General features: G+C 42.8%; 7 protein-coding genes across 7 annotated transcripts; 3 read left to right on the top strand and 4 right to left on the bottom strand.

The window, feature by feature from the left end:
* Positions 1–509: 509 nt before the first annotated feature.
* Positions 510–1,430, top strand: KLTH0A00528g (KLTH0A00528p; the record flags this gene model as incomplete). The annotated part of the gene is made up of 1 exon (XM_002551439.1): positions 510–1,430. One exon carries the CDS (start codon positions 510–512, stop codon positions 1,428–1,430), a length of 921 nt encoding a protein of 306 aa, XP_002551485.1.
* A 776-nt stretch (positions 1,431–2,206) lies between these two features.
* Positions 2,207–3,211, top strand: KLTH0A00506g (ketopantoate reductase family protein; the record flags this gene model as incomplete). Its single annotated transcript, XM_002551438.1, has 1 exon — positions 2,207–3,211. The coding sequence occupies one exon, from the start codon at positions 2,207–2,209 to the stop codon at positions 3,209–3,211; it is 1,005 nt and encodes a 334-aa protein (XP_002551484.1).
* Positions 3,212–3,533: 322 nt separating this feature from the next.
* On the bottom strand, positions 3,534–5,240 carry KLTH0A00484g (Zn(II)2Cys6 transcription factor; the record flags this gene model as incomplete). Its single annotated transcript, XM_002551437.1, has 1 exon — positions 3,534–5,240. One exon carries the CDS (start codon positions 5,238–5,240, stop codon positions 3,534–3,536), a length of 1,707 nt encoding a protein of 568 aa, XP_002551483.1.
* Positions 5,241–6,383: 1,143 nt separating this feature from the next.
* KLTH0A00462g (KLTH0A00462p) lies at positions 6,384–7,493 on the bottom strand (the record flags this gene model as incomplete). The annotated part of the gene is made up of 1 exon (XM_002551436.1): positions 6,384–7,493. The coding sequence occupies one exon, from the start codon at positions 7,491–7,493 to the stop codon at positions 6,384–6,386; it is 1,110 nt and encodes a 369-aa protein (XP_002551482.1).
* Positions 7,494–8,834: 1,341 nt separating this feature from the next.
* On the bottom strand, positions 8,835–10,583 carry KLTH0A00440g (KLTH0A00440p; the record flags this gene model as incomplete). The annotated part of the gene is made up of 1 exon (XM_002551435.1): positions 8,835–10,583. The coding sequence occupies one exon, from the start codon at positions 10,581–10,583 to the stop codon at positions 8,835–8,837; it is 1,749 nt and encodes a 582-aa protein (XP_002551481.1).
* A 1,344-nt stretch (positions 10,584–11,927) lies between these two features.
* KLTH0A00418g (zinc-dependent alcohol dehydrogenase) lies at positions 11,928–12,998 on the top strand (the record flags this gene model as incomplete). The annotated part of the gene is made up of 1 exon (XM_002551434.1): positions 11,928–12,998. One exon carries the CDS (start codon positions 11,928–11,930, stop codon positions 12,996–12,998), a length of 1,071 nt encoding a protein of 356 aa, XP_002551480.1.
* A 4,152-nt stretch (positions 12,999–17,150) lies between these two features.
* On the bottom strand, positions 17,151–17,873 carry KLTH0A00374g (uncharacterized protein; the record flags this gene model as incomplete). Its single annotated transcript, XM_002551433.1, has 1 exon — positions 17,151–17,873. One exon carries the CDS (start codon positions 17,871–17,873, stop codon positions 17,151–17,153), a length of 723 nt encoding a protein of 240 aa, XP_002551479.1.
* Positions 17,874–18,611: the final 738 nt, after the last annotated feature.

The following is an 18,611-nucleotide window of genomic DNA, read 5'->3' as shown; positions in this document are numbered from 1 at the left end:
TTCTTGGCGTGGGAGCGTACAGGTTCCCTCGTTTTGTGCTTTTAAATTATATCAAGCTTTAACCGTATTTGCGAGCGCAGAGCAACAAGCTTCACTTATGAAACTCCTTGGACTACATCTTTCTTGCCCCGGCGATTGAGGTAGCTAGTAAAGCTTTCTTAACCTACTACTTAAAAGTGGCTCTGACCTAACGGTGCGCTTTTCATCGTTAAAGTGATAAGAAATTGATTGTCCTTCCTATTCGGGAACACAACAAGAGTAGCGTATCCATCAGAAACATACTGTGATATAGCTATGTTGAAGCCTGTTGCACCGCGCTTTCGTTATTCTCGCATGCCCCTTTGAGAAGCACATTAGTAATTGGACATATTTACACATACTGTTATCTTGATATTTTTGGTCCGAAACTCACAACAAGCCTTCATATATAAAGGAGAGTGACGCGCGGGCGAGCAGCAAAAGGCAGACAAACATGATGTTCAGTGCGGGCCTTAAAACGCGAGGACAACATGGCCACTCTTGAACTGCAAATGAACACTGGCAAGCCAATTCCTGTGCTCGGCTTGGGCACGTGGAAAGCTGCAGACGGAGACACCTACCGCGCAGTGCTTGCTGCTCTCGAAAGTGGCTATCGGCACATTGACACAGCTGCAATTTACCGCAACGAAGCTGCGGTAGGCAGAGCGATAAGAGATTCTGGAGTTCCTCGAGAAAAGATTTTTGTCACCACCAAACTTTGGTGTACCCAGCAAAGAGACCCACAATCCGCTCTTAACGCTTCACTAGAGAGGTTGGGGCTTGATTATGTTGATCTTTACCTGATGCACTTCCCGGTGGCGTTGAAAACAGACCTTATCAAAGATGGCAACGTTCTTTCAATCCCGGTTAGAGCTGATGGTGCAAGGGATGTTGATATCGATGGGTGGAGTTTTGTGAAAACTTGGCAGCTCATGCAAGACTTGCCTAAATCGGGGAAGACAAAAGCTATCGGAGTGTCGAACTTTTCAATTAAAAACATCGAGGAAATCTTAAAGCCTGAGCTTGGTTTAAGTGTCCCGGCCGCGAACCAGATTGAGATCCACCCACAATTGCCACAGGATGAGCTGATCGAATATTGCAAATCAAAAGGCATTATAGTTGAAGCATATTCTCCGCTAGGCTCCAGCGAGTCTTCGATGTTAACAGATCCTGATCTTATCAAGCTCGCTGAGAAACACCAGGTTGAGCCTGCCCAAATTCTGATTAGTTGGGGTGTTACGAGAGGTTACTGTATTCTACCAAAGTCGGTAAACTCCAAGAGAGTGCAATCTAATCTGAAAATTGTGAAGCTAAGCAGCAACGACGTTCAACAAATTTCGAAGATCCTCGAGAAACTAGGTAGCAAAAGGTACGTGTCTCCTTCCTGGGCTCCTTTCCCAATGTATGAGTAGTCGACGCACTCAAGTTACTTCGACATCCACATGAAGACACATACCGGACGTTGCCTCTCCTTGTGTTGAGAAATGTGACGTGAGAACAATACATCAGTAATATATGTATCGACTGACTTGACGACAGAGATGGAGCGCGCAGGTAACTTTTACGACGCTAGAGCAGAAAATTTCGCCGCATAAGTTGGTCTGCTAGGCAATTGAGATCACAGCGCTAGTAGCTACGAATGCGAAAAACACTAGAAAATTACGGTTGCGTTCGAAGTGTCACTATACAAAACCAACAAGCCACACCGTAACCTTTCTAAATAAAAAAAAATGATGTAAATGTTTTCAAAGAATGCCTCATTCAGCGAATAAAAAACTGTCTTGCAATCAGTAGGCTTGCAGGTCCACGATGTGGTTGGCGCCATCTCTGCGCAACAGCAACTCGTCGGTGCCGAGGGCGACCTTCACATAAAGAGGTAATTTGGTAGAAATAATAAGCCTGAGAGCGTTCTGTGGTAAGAACGGAATCGATTCAACACCCCAGGTTTATTCACTTGTCTATTACGAAGGTGGTCTCCTCTCGGCGGTATCACACAAAACTGTGACAGCTAGCACTCAGAACGATGAAGCTGAGTCATCCTTTCTGTCTATTGATGGGTAAGCTATAAGCTAACGATTCGATCCCTAGATTACTATCAATCATTCCAAGTATTTGATCTACTTCAATAACAAGGTTCTGAAACCAAGTCTACTGGTACTTGGTTAAAAGCCTCATATACTAGCTAGCAATGCCGAACAAGCCAAATGTCCTTCTTGTAGGGGCAGGTGGCGTAGGCGCCATGGCTTCATTCGCTTTAGAGTATTCAGGGGAATCCTCAGTGACCTCTGTGTTGCGATCAGACTATGCACATGTTGTTGAAAACGGGTTTAAAATTAATTCCTGCGACTATGGTCGGGGCATACGTTATAGGCCCAGTAACGTTGTCAACAGTATTGAAGCTAGTAAGCAGTATGGCCCTTTCGATTATGTTGTGTTAGCGACCAAATGCATTCCAGGGGTTTCGAGCATGATTGACATCATTGCACCAGCAGTTTCAAAAGATACCGCGATTGTTCTTATCCAAAACGGCATCGGAATTGAGGACGAAGCTCTCTTTAAATGCCCCGGCAACGTGATATTGAGCGGTGTCAGCATGATTGCATCTTCAAACGTCAAAGGCCATATAGAGCATTCGGATCGAGATTTCCTTAGCGTCGGATATTTTGAAAATGTCAACCTCACCAACGAGCATCAAGAAAAGGTGTGCAAAAGGTTTGTGAGCATGTATAAAAATGATAAGAACCAATGTGTTTTTGACGAGAACGTTAAATACTCGAGATGGCGAAAGCTAGTTTATAATGCTTGTCTCAACCCTGTTTGTGCTCTCACTGAAGCAGATGTTGGCCGTCTGGAGATATTTGGCGGCACCGACTCGATAATTCGCAAGGCAATGAAAGAAGTCATCGCTATTGCAAAGTCAGATGGCGTCGAGCTCTCTGAAGCGCTTATGGATTTCATGATTAGGTCAAAGGATCCAGTCTATTACAGGCCCTCCATGCTCGTTGACATTGATAAAGGAAACCCGCTTGAAGTTGAGGTTATTTGTGGAAACCCGGTCAGAATTGCGAAGAAAAACGGAGTTGAAGCTCCATACTTAACTTTGATCTATGATCTGCTTAAAGTGGTTCAAGGGAGGATTATGGAAAAAAGGGGAATGTTAATCGTTCCCAAGGAACGGCAGGTACCCAAATAGAAGTTTTTATTAATATCCTATGAATATTTTTGAATTATGCTATAAAGTTGTTGAGTATTCTTTCTGTGAGTTCAAACTTAACTAAGGTTGGCCATAAAAAGAAAGGCTCATATGTCATGTAAAATAATTGAAGTGTGAGTGGATGGCCGTAGTGCCGAGCAGTACCTACCAATCCTTGAACGTTCTAGATGCTCGATTTTCCATAAAGCGCGCTAGGCATTCCGGTACACACAGTTGCCTTACCAAATCGATGTCTCTATGGGAAACTAGACGAGATTTTGACTGTTTAGTAATGATCTTGGCCTGCTCCGGGGCTCAATGGTCATATCGCAAAACAAATGTCAAGACCTCGCTCCTTCAGGACTTCCCACCAGGGCTTGGACGTCCGCCAGCACTCCTGCATGGCTGATCTCGCTTGCCGTGCACTTTCCACTCCATCTCTAATTAGAGAATCCAACAAGTTCAAGAACAGTGTGCGTTTTGGTACAAGTGACTCATCTAACAACTCACAGCCGCAGCTGAAAAAGCAAAAGAGTAAACAAGGCTGGACGAATGTCCCTGTTGATAGTTTTTTTTCAATAAGATCTGTTATTTTAAGGACCAAATTTTGAACCAAAAGGCTCTCATGTGTTAGTCCTAGCACCCTCCTCCTTAGTTGTAGTACTCCAGTTAGCCCAAAAAGCATATTTGTAGCAATTAGAATCGAATATTGCTTTGTAGAGTCGCATGGCGCCCCCTCAGTTAAAGGTAAAAATCGTTTCAGAGAAGCTTCTCCTTCTTGCTTACGGCTACCCAAATAGTTCATTATTTTATACTCCAACTCAACAGCATCTCTAAAGATATACTCCCTATCTGATCCTGGAGGCCGAGTTTCTGACTTCAAAATCAGATTCGCCACTTGTGCGAGATAAGAGAGAACAAGCGATTCCATCCCGCTTGTATATAGAGCATAGTCCACATCGCCGTTTTTATGTCTCCTTGGATCTTGTGCCTCTTCAAAATCAATTTCCAAGAGAGGCCTTTCAACTGTCTTCTGTCGGAAACTTGCAGAAGATATGCACCCCCAGATTCGCATATATGCAAACCATCTTCTCAAAAAGAAGTAAGGCCCCTGTTCGCAAGTATAACGGAGTAGACCCTTTTCGATTTTTGATTTCTCTTTCAGTTCTCTCAAAATGATTCCCTCAGCCCCATACAAGTGGGCATGCCACTTATTCTCAATAGTGCCAAAGTAAATACAGAAGCTCGCAAGAACAAGCACACTTGCAAGGACTGTGTCATCGATAACTGTCTTAGGAGATGCCAATTGATCAACCAGCTCCATAACGCCTTGCTTGAGAAGCTCCTGTCCTGTCATAGTAAGTGGTTTCTTGCCCACGAAATCTTCATCTAACGAATAACACAACTGCGGATTTTCCAGGCGGCGAAATCGCTCCCTATGTTCTCCTCCGAAAGCCATGACAAGTTTCATCAAAGATGGGTTGAACATGGCCATCTGTGGGACTATTGTGTGAAAAGGGTTTGACTTGCAGCCCTTGTTCAGAGCCACGAAATGATAGGAGGTTTTGTAAACGTAGAATTCAAAGAATGTTGAGTGTTCCAAGGAGCAGTTTAGCAGTTTCAATGAGGGCATGGAGCCTTGGGGCGTAAAATAGCAAGGATTCGAAATCTGAACACTCGATTCCTCTGAAGCACCTTCCACAGCCTTACGAACCTTGCCTTTCGTAATATCTTTGGTGAAAACAGGTCCTTCATTAATCAGAACAAGGCGACTCCTTCTCTCATATCTGTTTGGGGAGAGATGACTTTTATCTCTGACCATTAGCACTCCATCCACAAGTACAGTATTCTTAGGTATTTTGATCTGCTTGGTTTTGTCTTTGTAAGGTCTCCCTCCCCATCTCAAAGTTAAAGGGTAGGAGCAAGCAACGTTCTCATCTGTGCAGTGACTACACTTCGGACGTTTCTTATCGCAACATTTCTTCTCGGCTTTGCATAAAGCACAGGCAGTTTTTGATCTGTGAGGCATCCTGATTTTGATGTCCAAGTGCCGGCATTTCCTGGTTTAGCGTCATATTTCATGAGATATATATTTATTATGGGACAAATACCTATCTTTTGTAGATAAGAATATTTGATTTCCCACTTGATTACTAGAAGTGTGGAGATTTTCAGGTCAGTTCCGATCCCGAAAAAAAACCATCGACCAGAAGCTAAGCATATCAAGTCTCATTGTTACAGACGCTTTGGGTCACAGAACGTGTTCATGTTAATTCAGCTTCAAGTCTTATCATCCCTTCATATAAGGGTGACTTTGAATGGCGGGCAGCGAACAGCAATGATGGCCACTTAAAAGTTGAGGAGACAAGTATCGCGCGTTGCCGTAGTAGTGAGCTTGGCGAGGACTAGCACTCGCACACTCAGACTGCGCTTCAGAGGATAGATGCTGTGTCATTTTTTTGCCTCAGAGTTTGAGCGTTTTCATTCACCTCCTTTTTGATATCGTTTGTGCACTCGATCCAGGTTTCGGTAACGCGCTGACGAAGAGATTCGAATTGATTAGTCCTCTTGGGCACTATGAAGTCTCTATATTGAATTTTCGGTCAAACCTGGAGAGGAGATGCGATAAACAAAACAGGCAGGCTTCTTTCGGGTATTTTCATCTCGAATAGAGAAGTTCAGTAACTTGGGATAAGGCTAGCAATTATTCACACAATACTGGTGGCCAAGAGAGTACACAAGTACATACGCGCTATAGGGGAGAGCTAATTATATTTGTAGTTCATTTTTTTGCAAAGGTTGTTTAGTAGGCATGAAACCACGTTTTTCGAGGGAGAAAATCTATAACATGTCGTGGGGAAGTTGCCCTATCATGGTCATTTTACATGGCGGATCCTTTCCGAGTTTCAGCTCAGCGACGCTTCTGTTTGTTCCTAGTCTTCTAACAGCTTCATACCATCCCTAGAGATCGTCGATCAATCTCACTTTTGACGCGCTGCGGTATGTTGAAACTAAGGATCATCCAGGGGCACAGGCAAGCAAGAAAGACCCGGATATGACTGGAAAGCTTGATCAAGTACTTCCTTTACACAGTACGTGGATTTTTGGCGAATATGACCTGCCTCTAAACAATTCTTCTATAAGTTCCAAGATTTATCACGAATCGAATCAGTCACATAATTGCCACACTTGGAGCACTGCCAGTCTTACAGTAATTGGTCCAGTCTCTGACGAGCGCATCGACAATCATAGCATTAAGTTTGCCCTCATCGATCGAGGTAATCATTTTTGCTTTGCCAGTTCTAACTCCTTTCTTAGCACGTAAGTTTGCTGGATAAATCCTTAAACTGCCGTAGAAAGGAGAAGAAAATGAAGTGTCGACAGAGACGTACGCGTCGTAAGAAGCAGTGACTATTTCAGGATCAGCAGCTATGGCAGAGGCGACCTCATCCCAGTATGGCAGATTGAACGAGGGCAAAGTGCCGTTCCCGACAGTTTCGCTCACGTAACCTAGAGATTTGTTGCTCTTTATCTCAGCTAAGCCGCCAGACACTGCAATTAGTTCATTGTAAAGATCCTGAGTGGGGAAAATTTCGGAACTTATGTTACCAACAATCACCAGTTCCTTCCATGGAGCAGAGAGCGCGGTTTGAGCTGCCTCAGGGTCGACCATCAAGTTGAAATCAGTGTACATGTCATTGACAAAGTCTCCACCAGTGGTTTGAGCAATCTGTCCATCGACATACCCGCCCATTATAACCAATTTGACTTTCTCTGCCATAGCTGGCCATTGGGCAAGAGCCAGAGCTAAGTTTGTCATTGTGCCAGCTGCAACAATAGTCACATTATCCTTGGAGTTTTTGACTGTATCCATAATCCACTGAGGGGCGCCAACAGTCTTGTTGTACTCGTAGGAAGCGTTAACGGGGACAGGACTTTCGTAGTCTTTGTCCCAAGCGCCCTGCCAGACGATGTCGCCATACAGGTCTTGCCACAAGTGGTAGGTATTGTAATCTAATAGCAAGGGCTGCTCTGCGCCTTTGTACACAGGGACACAGGATGTCAAGTTACCTGTCGACAACGCCATTGCTGCTTCATAAGTTGCAGCATCAGTATCGTAATCACCGAGGTTTGTTGTAATACCCAACACCTGCTTGCCAGCCGCCAAAGGAAGCAAAACTTGCAAAGCGGTAGGAGTGTCGTTGTCGACAATGAAAACCTCAGCGGCAGCTTTACTAATTAAACAAATAGCTGATGCCAGCACAGTTTGTAAGCACTTCATTTTTATTAGGATAACGCAGTGATCGTCTTGGAAAACATATCAGGACGGAAGAGTCCTTTTCTTAAAGGCTCGTTCAAATACCTTTTTTTCAGAATTTCATTCTCGAACATTGTCGTTATCGGTCGTCTGGTGATAACAACAAGTTCGGCGAGTTCCATCTATACTCCCTAAGTATTTTCTAGCCAATGGCGCTCAAAGAAAATAAAACCAGTACCACGGACCCTTGCAGCATGCTGCGGTGTAATATTCCCAGTGATTTTTTTACTTGTTAACTAGTTATTCGAGGCCTCGAAGGACGTTGGCAGGCACCGAAGGCTTTGTCTCAAAATACGACATAAATACAATATCTGTCTTCAATGTTGTTGGAAGATACATTTGCATCCTGGAGTACGAACTCTCCATTAATAACATAGTTTCGCGTAAGCTGCAGAAAGCGCTTGCGTAATATGGATGAAACAAAAGCCCCCAAGTTGCAAAGCCCTTTTTCTGGTGCAGATCGGGTTGTTAACCGCCGGAAGTTAACATACTGTAGTAATTCAAATGGCAAGTGCATAAAAAACTGACTGGGAGGAAAAAACTTTATAAAACTACATACTGGGTACGTTGTTGCAAAGCTATCTGAAACAGGCAACCAAATCATGGTTCGAAACTGTCTCGCGCTCAGAACAGCTAAAAATCGCCCCGTCTACGGACCTCCAACAATGATGTAAGACCGCGCCCATCAAAGGTCACCACTCAGAACCGGCGCACACCCCGCATGTTGACATTAGATAAAATATCTTGCAATTAGAACTAAGCAAAAACGGCCACCCCATTTGAATTAGCCTAAGATCAAGACAGGCCTTAATTTAACACAAGGAAGGCGAATCTGAATTATTGCATAAACAGAGTAAGTCGAAATTGGCTAATTCATTCGTAAGGTCAAATAATCCCGGACATATCTTCATGAATCCTATCAAGTTTGATATAAAGAAGATAGGAAGCCTCAAAAGGAATTAGCTTCAAAAATGAGCGAGTAATTCAAACAAGCTTTACAGAAAATTGTATCTAGTTTTCTTGCTTCAAAACAAGTGGGCGTACGCGGGGATTGAGTATGGTGCATATAATTGAGATGATGTTCTGAGAAACGAATAGCCTGAAATAAGTCGCAAGAGCGATAGACCTTGTCTTACTCCGCGAAATGTATCCATGGTCTAAGTTTGCAATTAAACCCTGCTCACAACGAACTTTCGTGCAGCCACTAGTGTCATAGAGAAGATATTTATAAAATACGTCTTTTGCCGAAAAGTAGTGTTTGAAGTGCGCTTATCGCGGCGGTATGAAAAGCGGCCTGCGCTCAAATTAATGCATACCCAGCTTCCGATATTTGTCAACCATCGACCAATACATATGCTTCTGCCGATTCCGTAGTCGTGGACCAAAATAAACCATAGCAAGGAAGGTAAAGTTGGCAGCAAAGCACAGGAAAGCAACACTAATAAAACATTTTTTGTAGCCAAGGTCGGTGACCCAATCCGTTATACCATAACTCACGCCGAAAGACATGCAATTGCGGATGATGATTACCACAACCATTGCTTCTGTGTCCAGCTCCTTGTACGTATCCACCACATAAGTAGCCGAGGACGCTATTCCAAAGATGCCGCAACCTCCTAAGAGGCCCATCCCGAAAACGAGGCCAAACCAATGGATTTCATAATATGCTCCAACCCCCCAAAGGATGGAAGCAGCACACCCCAAAACACAGTATATGACTAATATCCAAAGTCTATCTTCTGGCTTGCTCAATCCAGTACCTCTCCAAAGTGCTACGCGGACCTTGAGCCAATCAGAACAAAGACCCGAGATGAAGAATAGAATGACACTAAAAATTGTTGGTGAGAGGTAGGCTACTCCAATTGTACTAGAAGAAAAATCATAGGGAGAACCACCGAGAATGAGAGCCGCAGTTGCATTCAAAACGTTGAACCAAACCAGCGAGCTACCATAAAGGAATCCAGCCCACAAAACCACGGGGAAGCGAGCCATAAGGAAAGGTGCGAAGATGTAATGCTGCAGAAGGAACTTCTTTCTTCTCCCACCGAATAGCGAAAGCTTTTGTAAGTAGGTCTTCGTTCCCTCATAGTTTGGGGCATAAGAGTTTGAATCAACCACCTCAACATTACTGACCTGATTTACGATATTTATGTTCTCAGGATATTCTTCAGTTTGCAGTGAGGCACCAATATCGTTTGTCTTGGTTTCATTCTTTTCACCAGCATTATTACCTTCAGAATTACTGGCAATAACTTCATCAATATTAGTGAAAACCGCACCTAATTGCTGCTTTCGAGACGCCAAAGTGATTACCTCTCCTGTTGCAGCATCAACCTTAAGCTTTCTGTCATAGTTGGTCTCCTCCATTAAGAAAAACAGTAAGACGAAGCAAACTGCCCCGAAAATAGCACACCACCACATAACCCACTCCCATCCCTGGCCTTCAGATATAAACCCTGCCACAAAAGGAGCTAAGAAAGAGGCAGAGAGAAGGGTTAAGCCGTATAGAGATAGAGCAAAAGATCTTTCATGCTCGAAAAACAAGTCACTCATCGAAATTTCCGGAAGAGATTCCATAGATGATCCAACAAAGCCCTGTAGGATTTTAGACGCAACCCATTCGCCGTTGGATTTTGTATAGGGGGGCCAAACACATATCAAAGCCGTAGCAAGCATAGAGAAGAGGTAAATCGGCCTCTTGCCAAATTGTAACGCCAGTGGCTGAAAAATGAGACAACCAAGACCCAGGAACAGAAACATATAGCCAGTACCGTTGTTCAGTTCACTCAAAGTGATATTAGTGTTTGCTTCGATGTTGGGGAGCACTGAGTATATCGCTGCGGTTGGAATACAGGCTCCGAGAGTGTATATCAACACGCACGCAACAGCGGTCCACTTGCGACGAGGAGTCCAGTTAAGCGGATCATCTGGGTCGTCCGAAGGCGTAGGGTTTAAAACGATTTTACCCTCACGTTCACCACTTTTTCTTGTTTCGTCAAAGTCTACAAGGTGTGAGTCCCCTGGAATGACATTGTAATCTATAACTGTTGTCATATTGAAAGCACTGCGCTTGAAGAGTACGTCTGGAGTATGAACGGCACTCACTGCTTATGCTCCCATTATTATACAAAATAATCGCAGATGCATGATCACCTAAATGTCTAGTCTCCTATCTTGACCGATTATGTTCCGGTCATGGATCTTGATTAAGAAGTCAAGCGTTTAGAAGCTGTCCTCAAAAGTAATAAAGACCTGCTTGCACGATAGTTACTTATGGCTGTACTGGGGGTATTACAAGCGCTAACTGTGCCTAGTTGCTCAAGCAGAAACCGCCCGCCGTTCGAGTTCGTACACTTAATCGCGCTGTATATGTTAGGGGCTATCAGTTTGCTACCTAAAATGTTACTTTTAACGCGCTTAACTTTATCTATCTAATTTGAACTTGAGACTTTTTATCACGTGCGGGAGATATCACAAATACTGTAAGTAATTTGTATAACCATTCATTTAGTCTCAAACTGAGCTAAGCGTATGCGGGTCGAGCTGTGTTGAGGTTGGCTAATGTTCGCAACTGGGAGAGTGGTACGCGCGTTTCCTCCGAGGGTTACAATATCAATTACTGTAGATAGTCCTATCAAAAGAGCCAAGTTGACTCTTCAATAATATGTGTTGTGCATCTTCATCTTCTCGATAGACACTACGAGGAATTCAAATGACAATACGGGGAAGAATTTTGCTTCATGCTACTTCACGTTCGGTTTCGCTGCAAAGCCCAAGAGAAGCCCAAGAAGGCGGTAACTTTAATTTGTTCTAGAACTATTGAAATATGTCTTCAAGGTGAAAGAAACCTAACTATACAGTTTGTTGTTATTGCACTTAATGTTTTGCATCTTGTTTTGCCAGAAACACTACTATTGCTGGCTCTTGAAGCTACATAGCAATAAGAGAATTCCTGATGCTACAGAATTCTGCTTTCCCTTTGTAATTTCACGACCTTCTGAGATAAGGTATTTAGGGATCTAGTTTAGCCGACAAGCTTAAAATTTGCTCTTTCAGTATCAATTTTTCTTGGCGTTTTTCACAATCACATAATGGCTGCTTCGGGCAAAGCGATTAATTCCGTCTTTGCGTAAGACAAACGCCAAACAAGAGAGCGTTTAACGTCTTCATGAATTGTGCACGACACATCAAAACCTCAGGACAATCAAGCATGTTGTAATTTGAGATAAGGATATAACACTGTATTAGCACTTTACGGGAAACGAGGGGAGAACGGTGAGTAGCGAGACACCAAAAACTATAAAGCTACATTGGAGCTATGTCATTAGATCATGATCTGTTTCTTTTACACCTGGGAAGTTTGCTAAGGCAGTTAGATTACCTTTAAAGAGGCCAATTATGACTGAGAAGCTGCCCTCTAGTATTCCTCTCACACAGAGAGCCGTCATATTCAAGAAGCATTCAGGAAAGCTCGAGCTCAAGAGCATCGAAGTTCAGTCGCCGAAAGCCAATGAACTGCTGATTAACGTCAAGTTTTCGGGTGTGTGCCACTCTGACTTGCATGCTTGGAAGGGTGATTGGCCAACAAAAACAAAATTACCACTAGTGGGTGGCCACGAGGGAGCTGGCATCGTAGTTGCAATGGGAGCCAGCGTACGAGGATGGAAAATAGGCGACTATGCTGGTATCAAATGGCTTAATAGCTGCTGTATGTCTTGCGAACAGTGTGAGCTGTCTAACGAACCTAATTGCGCATACGCTGACATTTCAGGGTTTACACGCGATGGATCTTTCCAACAATATGCAACTGCGGACGCTGTACAGGCCGCCAGGATACCACCTGGTACCAACTTGGCAGAAGTCTCGCCAGTATTGTGCGCGGGGATAACTGTTTTCAAGGCCCTGAAAACTGCTAACCTAACGGCCGGAAACTGGGTTGCCATTTCAGGGGCTTGCGGTGGCTTAGGTTCTATGGCTATTCAATATGCAAAAGCAATGGGGTATTCTGTTGTTGGGATTGATAGCGGAGCTGAAAAAGAGCACTTGTTTAACGACCTTGGTGGTGATGTTTTTCTAGACTTCAGCAAAAGTGAAAACCTTGTTCCAGAAGTTGTAAGTGCCACAGGTGGGGGGGGGGGGGCACATGGAGTTCTCAACTTGTCTGCATCAGAGAACGCTATCAACACCTCAGTTCGCTTTTGTAGAGCAAATGGGGTCATTGTGCTTGTAGGTATACCAAGTGGTGCAACATGCGTCTCAGAAGTTTTCGATCACGTTGTGAAGTCCATCAAGATAGTTGGATCAAGTGTCGGGAATAGAGCAGACACAAGGGAAGCGCTCGATTTCTACTCTCGAGGTTTAATACGGCCCGCAATCAAGGTCGCCGGGCTATCTCAAGTACCTCAAATTTTCAAAAAGATGGATAACGGAGAAATTGTTGGGAGATGTGTTGTGAATACCGGAGAGTAAATTGGTTTCTGAAGGATGGGGGCTTTACTAGTGATAAAAAATCTGGGTTGCACCAAGAACGTTGGTCTTTCCTATTTGAAAATTTGAAACTCCTTGAGCTTCGACTATAAAAAAGGATAGTGTTCCGCAAGTCTCCTGTGTTGGAGACGAATGAGCTGCATAATTGGTAAATTCTTTGGGAGTTGATTCTTAAATGTACATAATAGAAGGCCACTGAATAAGATGTTTCAGCTCCAAACACAAACAGCCTCTTCTAACTTTTGAACTTAAAAGCTTTTTTCAAAACTTGCAAAAAACAAGGCACTGTGTTTAAGATTATTTGCCATGTGTTAGGTCACGAACAGGGCCATTCGCTACAGAAATCTAGTCACTTTACTAACAACAAGCCTCAATTAACGTTCTCGAATAAAAGTAGATTCTGTCTATGCAGAAGCGCTTGAAATCATATCAACATCATACAACTCAAATGTCTTGGAGAATGTTCGGCACTATTCCCAGGCATATGAACAATCCGAAAAATTGACGAAAGAATAAAATTCAATTGAATTCCTTGACCGTAAAGCAAAAAAAAACCGGAAGTTTGAGGCAAGATGTCTAGAAAACAGTCTGCATGAGATCATCCAAGCACAGATCAGATTTAATTAAATATTTAACGAATAAAAACAAACCTAAGGAAACCTTCTACGAGTACTCTTGCCAGAATGTGTTCTAAGATTCAACTTGAGTTTGCTTAGAACCTTATTTTTTTTTAAAGCTTTCGCTCATGCGAAGAGTTGAGATTAATAGGATTGGTCACTTTTAACTACATCGCTTTTTTCGCATCCCATTCCTTTATCAAAGCAACTCAAAAAATTATAGCGAGATAAGATGCATCTACGTTATCTAAGATCAACGGGTTAACTTTTTATCTCTATGAACGTCCCAAGTATCCCCAGAACCCCTAATAAAAATAGTGAAACCACTCAAAATATGAAGATCTGGGATCTCGAAGGATTCTGAGCTATCCCATGGCGAAAATAAGATACAGATCTGTTCGGAAACACCCAAAAGATGATGGACTTGTGAAGCATACTGAGAAAAGGTCAAAAAGTGGATGCTTTACATGCCGCCACAGAAGAAAAAAATGCGATGAGGTCAGGCCTCGCTGTGGTGGGTGTACTAGGAACATGCTCGATTGCAGCTGGCCTTCTTTTTTTATCAATGAATACTCTCCCATCCTGGGAAACAAAGAAAAGGATCCAAATTCAAAGTTCTCCTTCGTCCATGTTCCACAGAAAGACCTGAAAAAACCGCAGCTGAATGAGCTGAAGACAGCGGCAAAGACGCCTGCTCCCAGAGCGCTTGTGACATTTTCAAGTCTCTTGCAGCTAACAGATAGCATACCACATGAAGCTGAAGTTAGCAGAAAGCACTACTCTAAACACAATTTGAGTGGTGAAAACAGCGCTCTCGTGAACTCAAAAAAAACAGCAATAACTGAAATTGAACTAGCTTGTAATAGTGAAGTGAAGAGCAAAGAAAATACTGAAGTCCCTGATCCGCGTAATAATGGAGTTTTAAATGATCGCGAGTACTCGAGCGGTGATGCAAATCGAGTTGAGTTACAATTAGAAAACAGTAGGACCTATAAGGACTATTTCGACTTGCAGCTAACACCCTTTTTTTATTTCGAGGTTAGCCAATTTGAAGAATCTCCCCGGGGCTTTAGTACCGCGCTCTCAAAACACAAGCATGAGCTTTCAAGTAAAAAGAGGAATTCAATCCAAAATGAAAAAAAACAGAACCCCTGAGAAGCCTTTCGCCTCTTCCAGAGATGGTAACTTGGAAGCTAATGAATGCGGTGACGCAGGGAAATACAGCAAGATTCTAGAAAATTATGACCGAGGCGAACCTAGTGTTAATATTAACATAGAGAATGATGAGGCATTGCTCCTTTACGCTTGTGTTGAGAAGTTTATTCCGAATCTCGGAACTCAATATACTCACCCGCTTCTGACTGCTTGCGCGACATTCGTCCCACAAGCTGAAAATAGTATCCCCCTGAGGGAAGTGTTTATGTGCTGTGGAGCAACATACCTTGAATGGTATAACGATGTTAAATTTGTTCCGCTGTCGAATAGTCTTTACAAGAGTTCACAATTGTTAATCGAAAAGTATTTGCATGATGAGTCATTGACGGACGCTGGTCCATGGCTGTTGGCTTCATTTCAGCTACTTTGCCTGCGTAGCAAAATGGCGTCGTCGGGGTCAGTTGATGATTGTGTTCAATGTCTCTCTAAATCATATTTAGTGATAAAGAACACCATCTTAATGAGGAATAACCAGCATATTCACACGAGCGTTGGGCTACAAAACCTTGCTTACGAAATAGAAAATAAGTTTATGCGCCAGCCAGAACAGAAAGAACAGGAAGAGAACCTATCTACTCAACCATATGAGCGCATGTACATTGAAAGCTTTATTTACAATTATTCGGTGACAATCCTATTTGCGACCAATATATCACGACTTCCAAGCCCGTTTTGCATATTTAAAGAAATTAGCCACGTCCTAAAGCGCCCACTTTACTGCTGCCATTTTGAATGGATGAACAATCCCGTTTTGGGGCCTGCATTAGATGCATTCGAGATTCTAGCAAAAGTTTCATATATCGGGCGGCTTCCGATGCCTCTTGAAAAGTCATCCGTCTGGTTTCAGCGTGCACGACTTCTTGAAACTCTGGCCTTTTTTTACACAGGGCCTGTATTGTCGTTACAGGTTAAATCCAACGACAAGCAGCTATTTGAAAAGGCAAAACTGAGTGCAGTGGTTGGTACAATTGTAGCGAAGTCGAGTTACTTACTTGTTTCAAAAGTTCTGAAATTTGAGGAGTTTCAAATTCAGCACGCAACAATTCAAAAAGTGCGTTTTGAGATTTTTGAAGCATTTTCCTCGATTCCACTTGAAAACAACATTTGGGGGATACTGCTATGGTCTTTGGTGGTTACGGGGTGCTTTTCGACAACTATTCACGAAAGAAGCTGTACTCTGAGATACCTTTTGAATGTGGGGGAACGCTTTCACCACCAGAGCACAATCAAAATGAGAAAGTTCTTGGAGAAGGCGTGGTCGCGTCCAATAGAAAAGCGCCTTGATATTCTCTTCGATCGACAAGAACTCTCGAAAATAGCGCCCTAAATGCGGCTTCACTGAACGTTAATATAAGTATTTTGATCTTTGTGTTGCAAGGCAGGCGTGTGCCCTAACTTCTTTACAGCGCTGGGATTTGCTGTTTCACGCCTTGTGAAAGATATTTGTGCTGTGGAAGGAGTTGAAATAGAGACAATCGTTGAAAGACAACGATAAAGGTATTTGATAGCCCAATTAGGAAGCTGTAAGGTTTTTATGTCCCATTTTTTTGAAAGTTGTGCGATTATGATTACCGAGAACCGTAGCTTTTCTTATGTCCAGGTCATTATTAAGTATTAGGTTCTTCCAGATCACAAAAAGTGTCAACAGTGGGCTTACTCTTGACCTATAATACTTCGTGCATAAATTCAAATTCAACAAAAAAGAGTAAAACCTTCAATTGCACCATGGTCGTTCCTCTGATGTACAAGCTTACGACGTCAATGAAAAGAAAAGAATAAAATGCTAGAAAACTTCTTGAATATCTTGCTTCGTGGGGTTATACTTTATTTTCTACAATATATTATTTCAAAGTTCCATAGCTTTTAAACTCAGTAAACTGTTCAGTACTCGCGTTTTATAAATCTCTCATATTTTCTTCCTCGTCTGCAGCTAATCATTAAGAGTAACAGTTGGAAATCACAATTAGAAGTCAAATATTTGGTTCAACAGATAGAGCTTAGGGAGACGTTAAATGTTTCTGAGCAAATATATAAAACAAAAGCTAACTTGGGAAGGTAACTGAACCAAAAGAGAATTTGCCATACTATGGTCTTGATCTAACAAAGCTACGGATCAATGTGATACCAAAACCAGCATAGCTTCTTTCAAGAAGCTACCTGCGGAGCAAAATGTTTTAATCAATCCTAAACGATTTTTGGTTAATTGCATGAGGGAAACTTGCAAAGCCAAACGCTTTTAGATATGATACAGATTCAATAAATAAAGGAAAGCTGGTCCAGTGCTCTTTTGTTGGTATTCGACCTATAACTCTCTGGGATAATTTTCTCTTACAAGTTTGCACATTTGTTTTGCTGTATCGTCACCCATCTCCATTTCATATCCCCTTAGAACGCCGTTGACATTTTTAGGGTTCTGATTCTGATGAACTTTGAGTTTTGATTGAATGTGAGATACCTCAATTTCTAAGCCGACAATTCCTTTGATCAAAGAGTCCAAGTACTTCTGATTTGTCTGCTCCACCTTCCACTTACTCTCAAATTCATCTCTGTCGGGCCTTTTATTTTCTTCTTGATCCGTTAAGCTGTCCAGCATTTTCAGCAACCACTCTTTTTCTTCTATAATCTTGGCTTTTCCATAAACGTGAACACATGAATAATCCCAAGTTGGCACAAATTTATGCGTTTCCTCTTTTTCTGGGTACCAAGCGGGAGTGACATAGGAGTTCGGGCCTTGGAACACAACCATACAACTGGGGTTCTCTTTAAGCAACTTAATTTGCTGATTTTTACCAGCCAAATGGGCAACGAGTCGACAGCTGCCATCTTGTGACTTTTGTAGGAAAAATGGCACATGCGTGGCGCACATCTCGCTGTCAACCGGCTTGTCAATTTTATCACCCAAAAGAAAGTCTGTAAGTGCTATTTTAGGAGCCGAGTAACTGAAAAGAATACCCAAGGGATGATCTTTGATGGTTCTAGCCTGCTTATCGAAGTCATCGACGCTTGTCAGCTTTGGGATATACATTACTATGATCAGTTTCCCTCAGTTGTTGATTAGAACAATGTTCAATATCGGATATCAGGCTTCCCTTATGTGAAACTATAAATACACCTTCACACACAGTCACGAACCTTTAGGGGGTAAGAGTCATTCTCACGGAACTGCTGTCTGACAAATAAATAAGATATCGCCCATCTGGGGTAAACGAAGAACTCAGAGCACAAGGGCTTCTTTGGCGGTGCTCTAGGACAACAGTCTAGCGTCTGTCGGAATTGGTGCTTCAAGTCACAAGACCAAGTGCTCGAGATGCCTTTGACGGGATTACTCACTGATAGCTTCACTATCTCGAGATGACCAATCCGGCAACCCATATCAACATCACATTCAACGAATACATTAGCAATATATCGAGCAAGTTCAAGTCGTGGGCGGCGGGAACAGTTTCTGCATTATCACAGCTACGATTATCGTTTATAGAGATATGGAAACCAGGGAAACAAAAAAGCCAAGAAACAAAGGAACCAATAAAATCAGCGCGAATCGAAATCCTTAGGCTCCTATAGCTAGCGAAGGGGCTCTTTCCACCTTGTCAAACCAAAGCGAGTTTGACGGTCCATTTTTTTCGCTATACCCAATAGAGTCAAACTCCCAGTCAAGCGCGAGTTTTTCAACTCGAGATGAGAGTGACTTCTTGCGCTCCCACTGCTGACTTCAGAGTACCGCATTTAGACTGAAACTCATAAACTCACAACTTTTCCACCC

Source organism: Lachancea thermotolerans (genome assembly GCF_000142805.1).
Source record: "Lachancea thermotolerans CBS 6340 chromosome A complete sequence".
In the NCBI taxonomy this organism is placed as follows: domain Eukaryota; kingdom Fungi; phylum Ascomycota; class Saccharomycetes; order Saccharomycetales; family Saccharomycetaceae; genus Lachancea; species Lachancea thermotolerans.
Note: the sequence above shows the minus strand (reverse complement) of the source record. Positions and strands in the feature narration are given on the sequence as shown.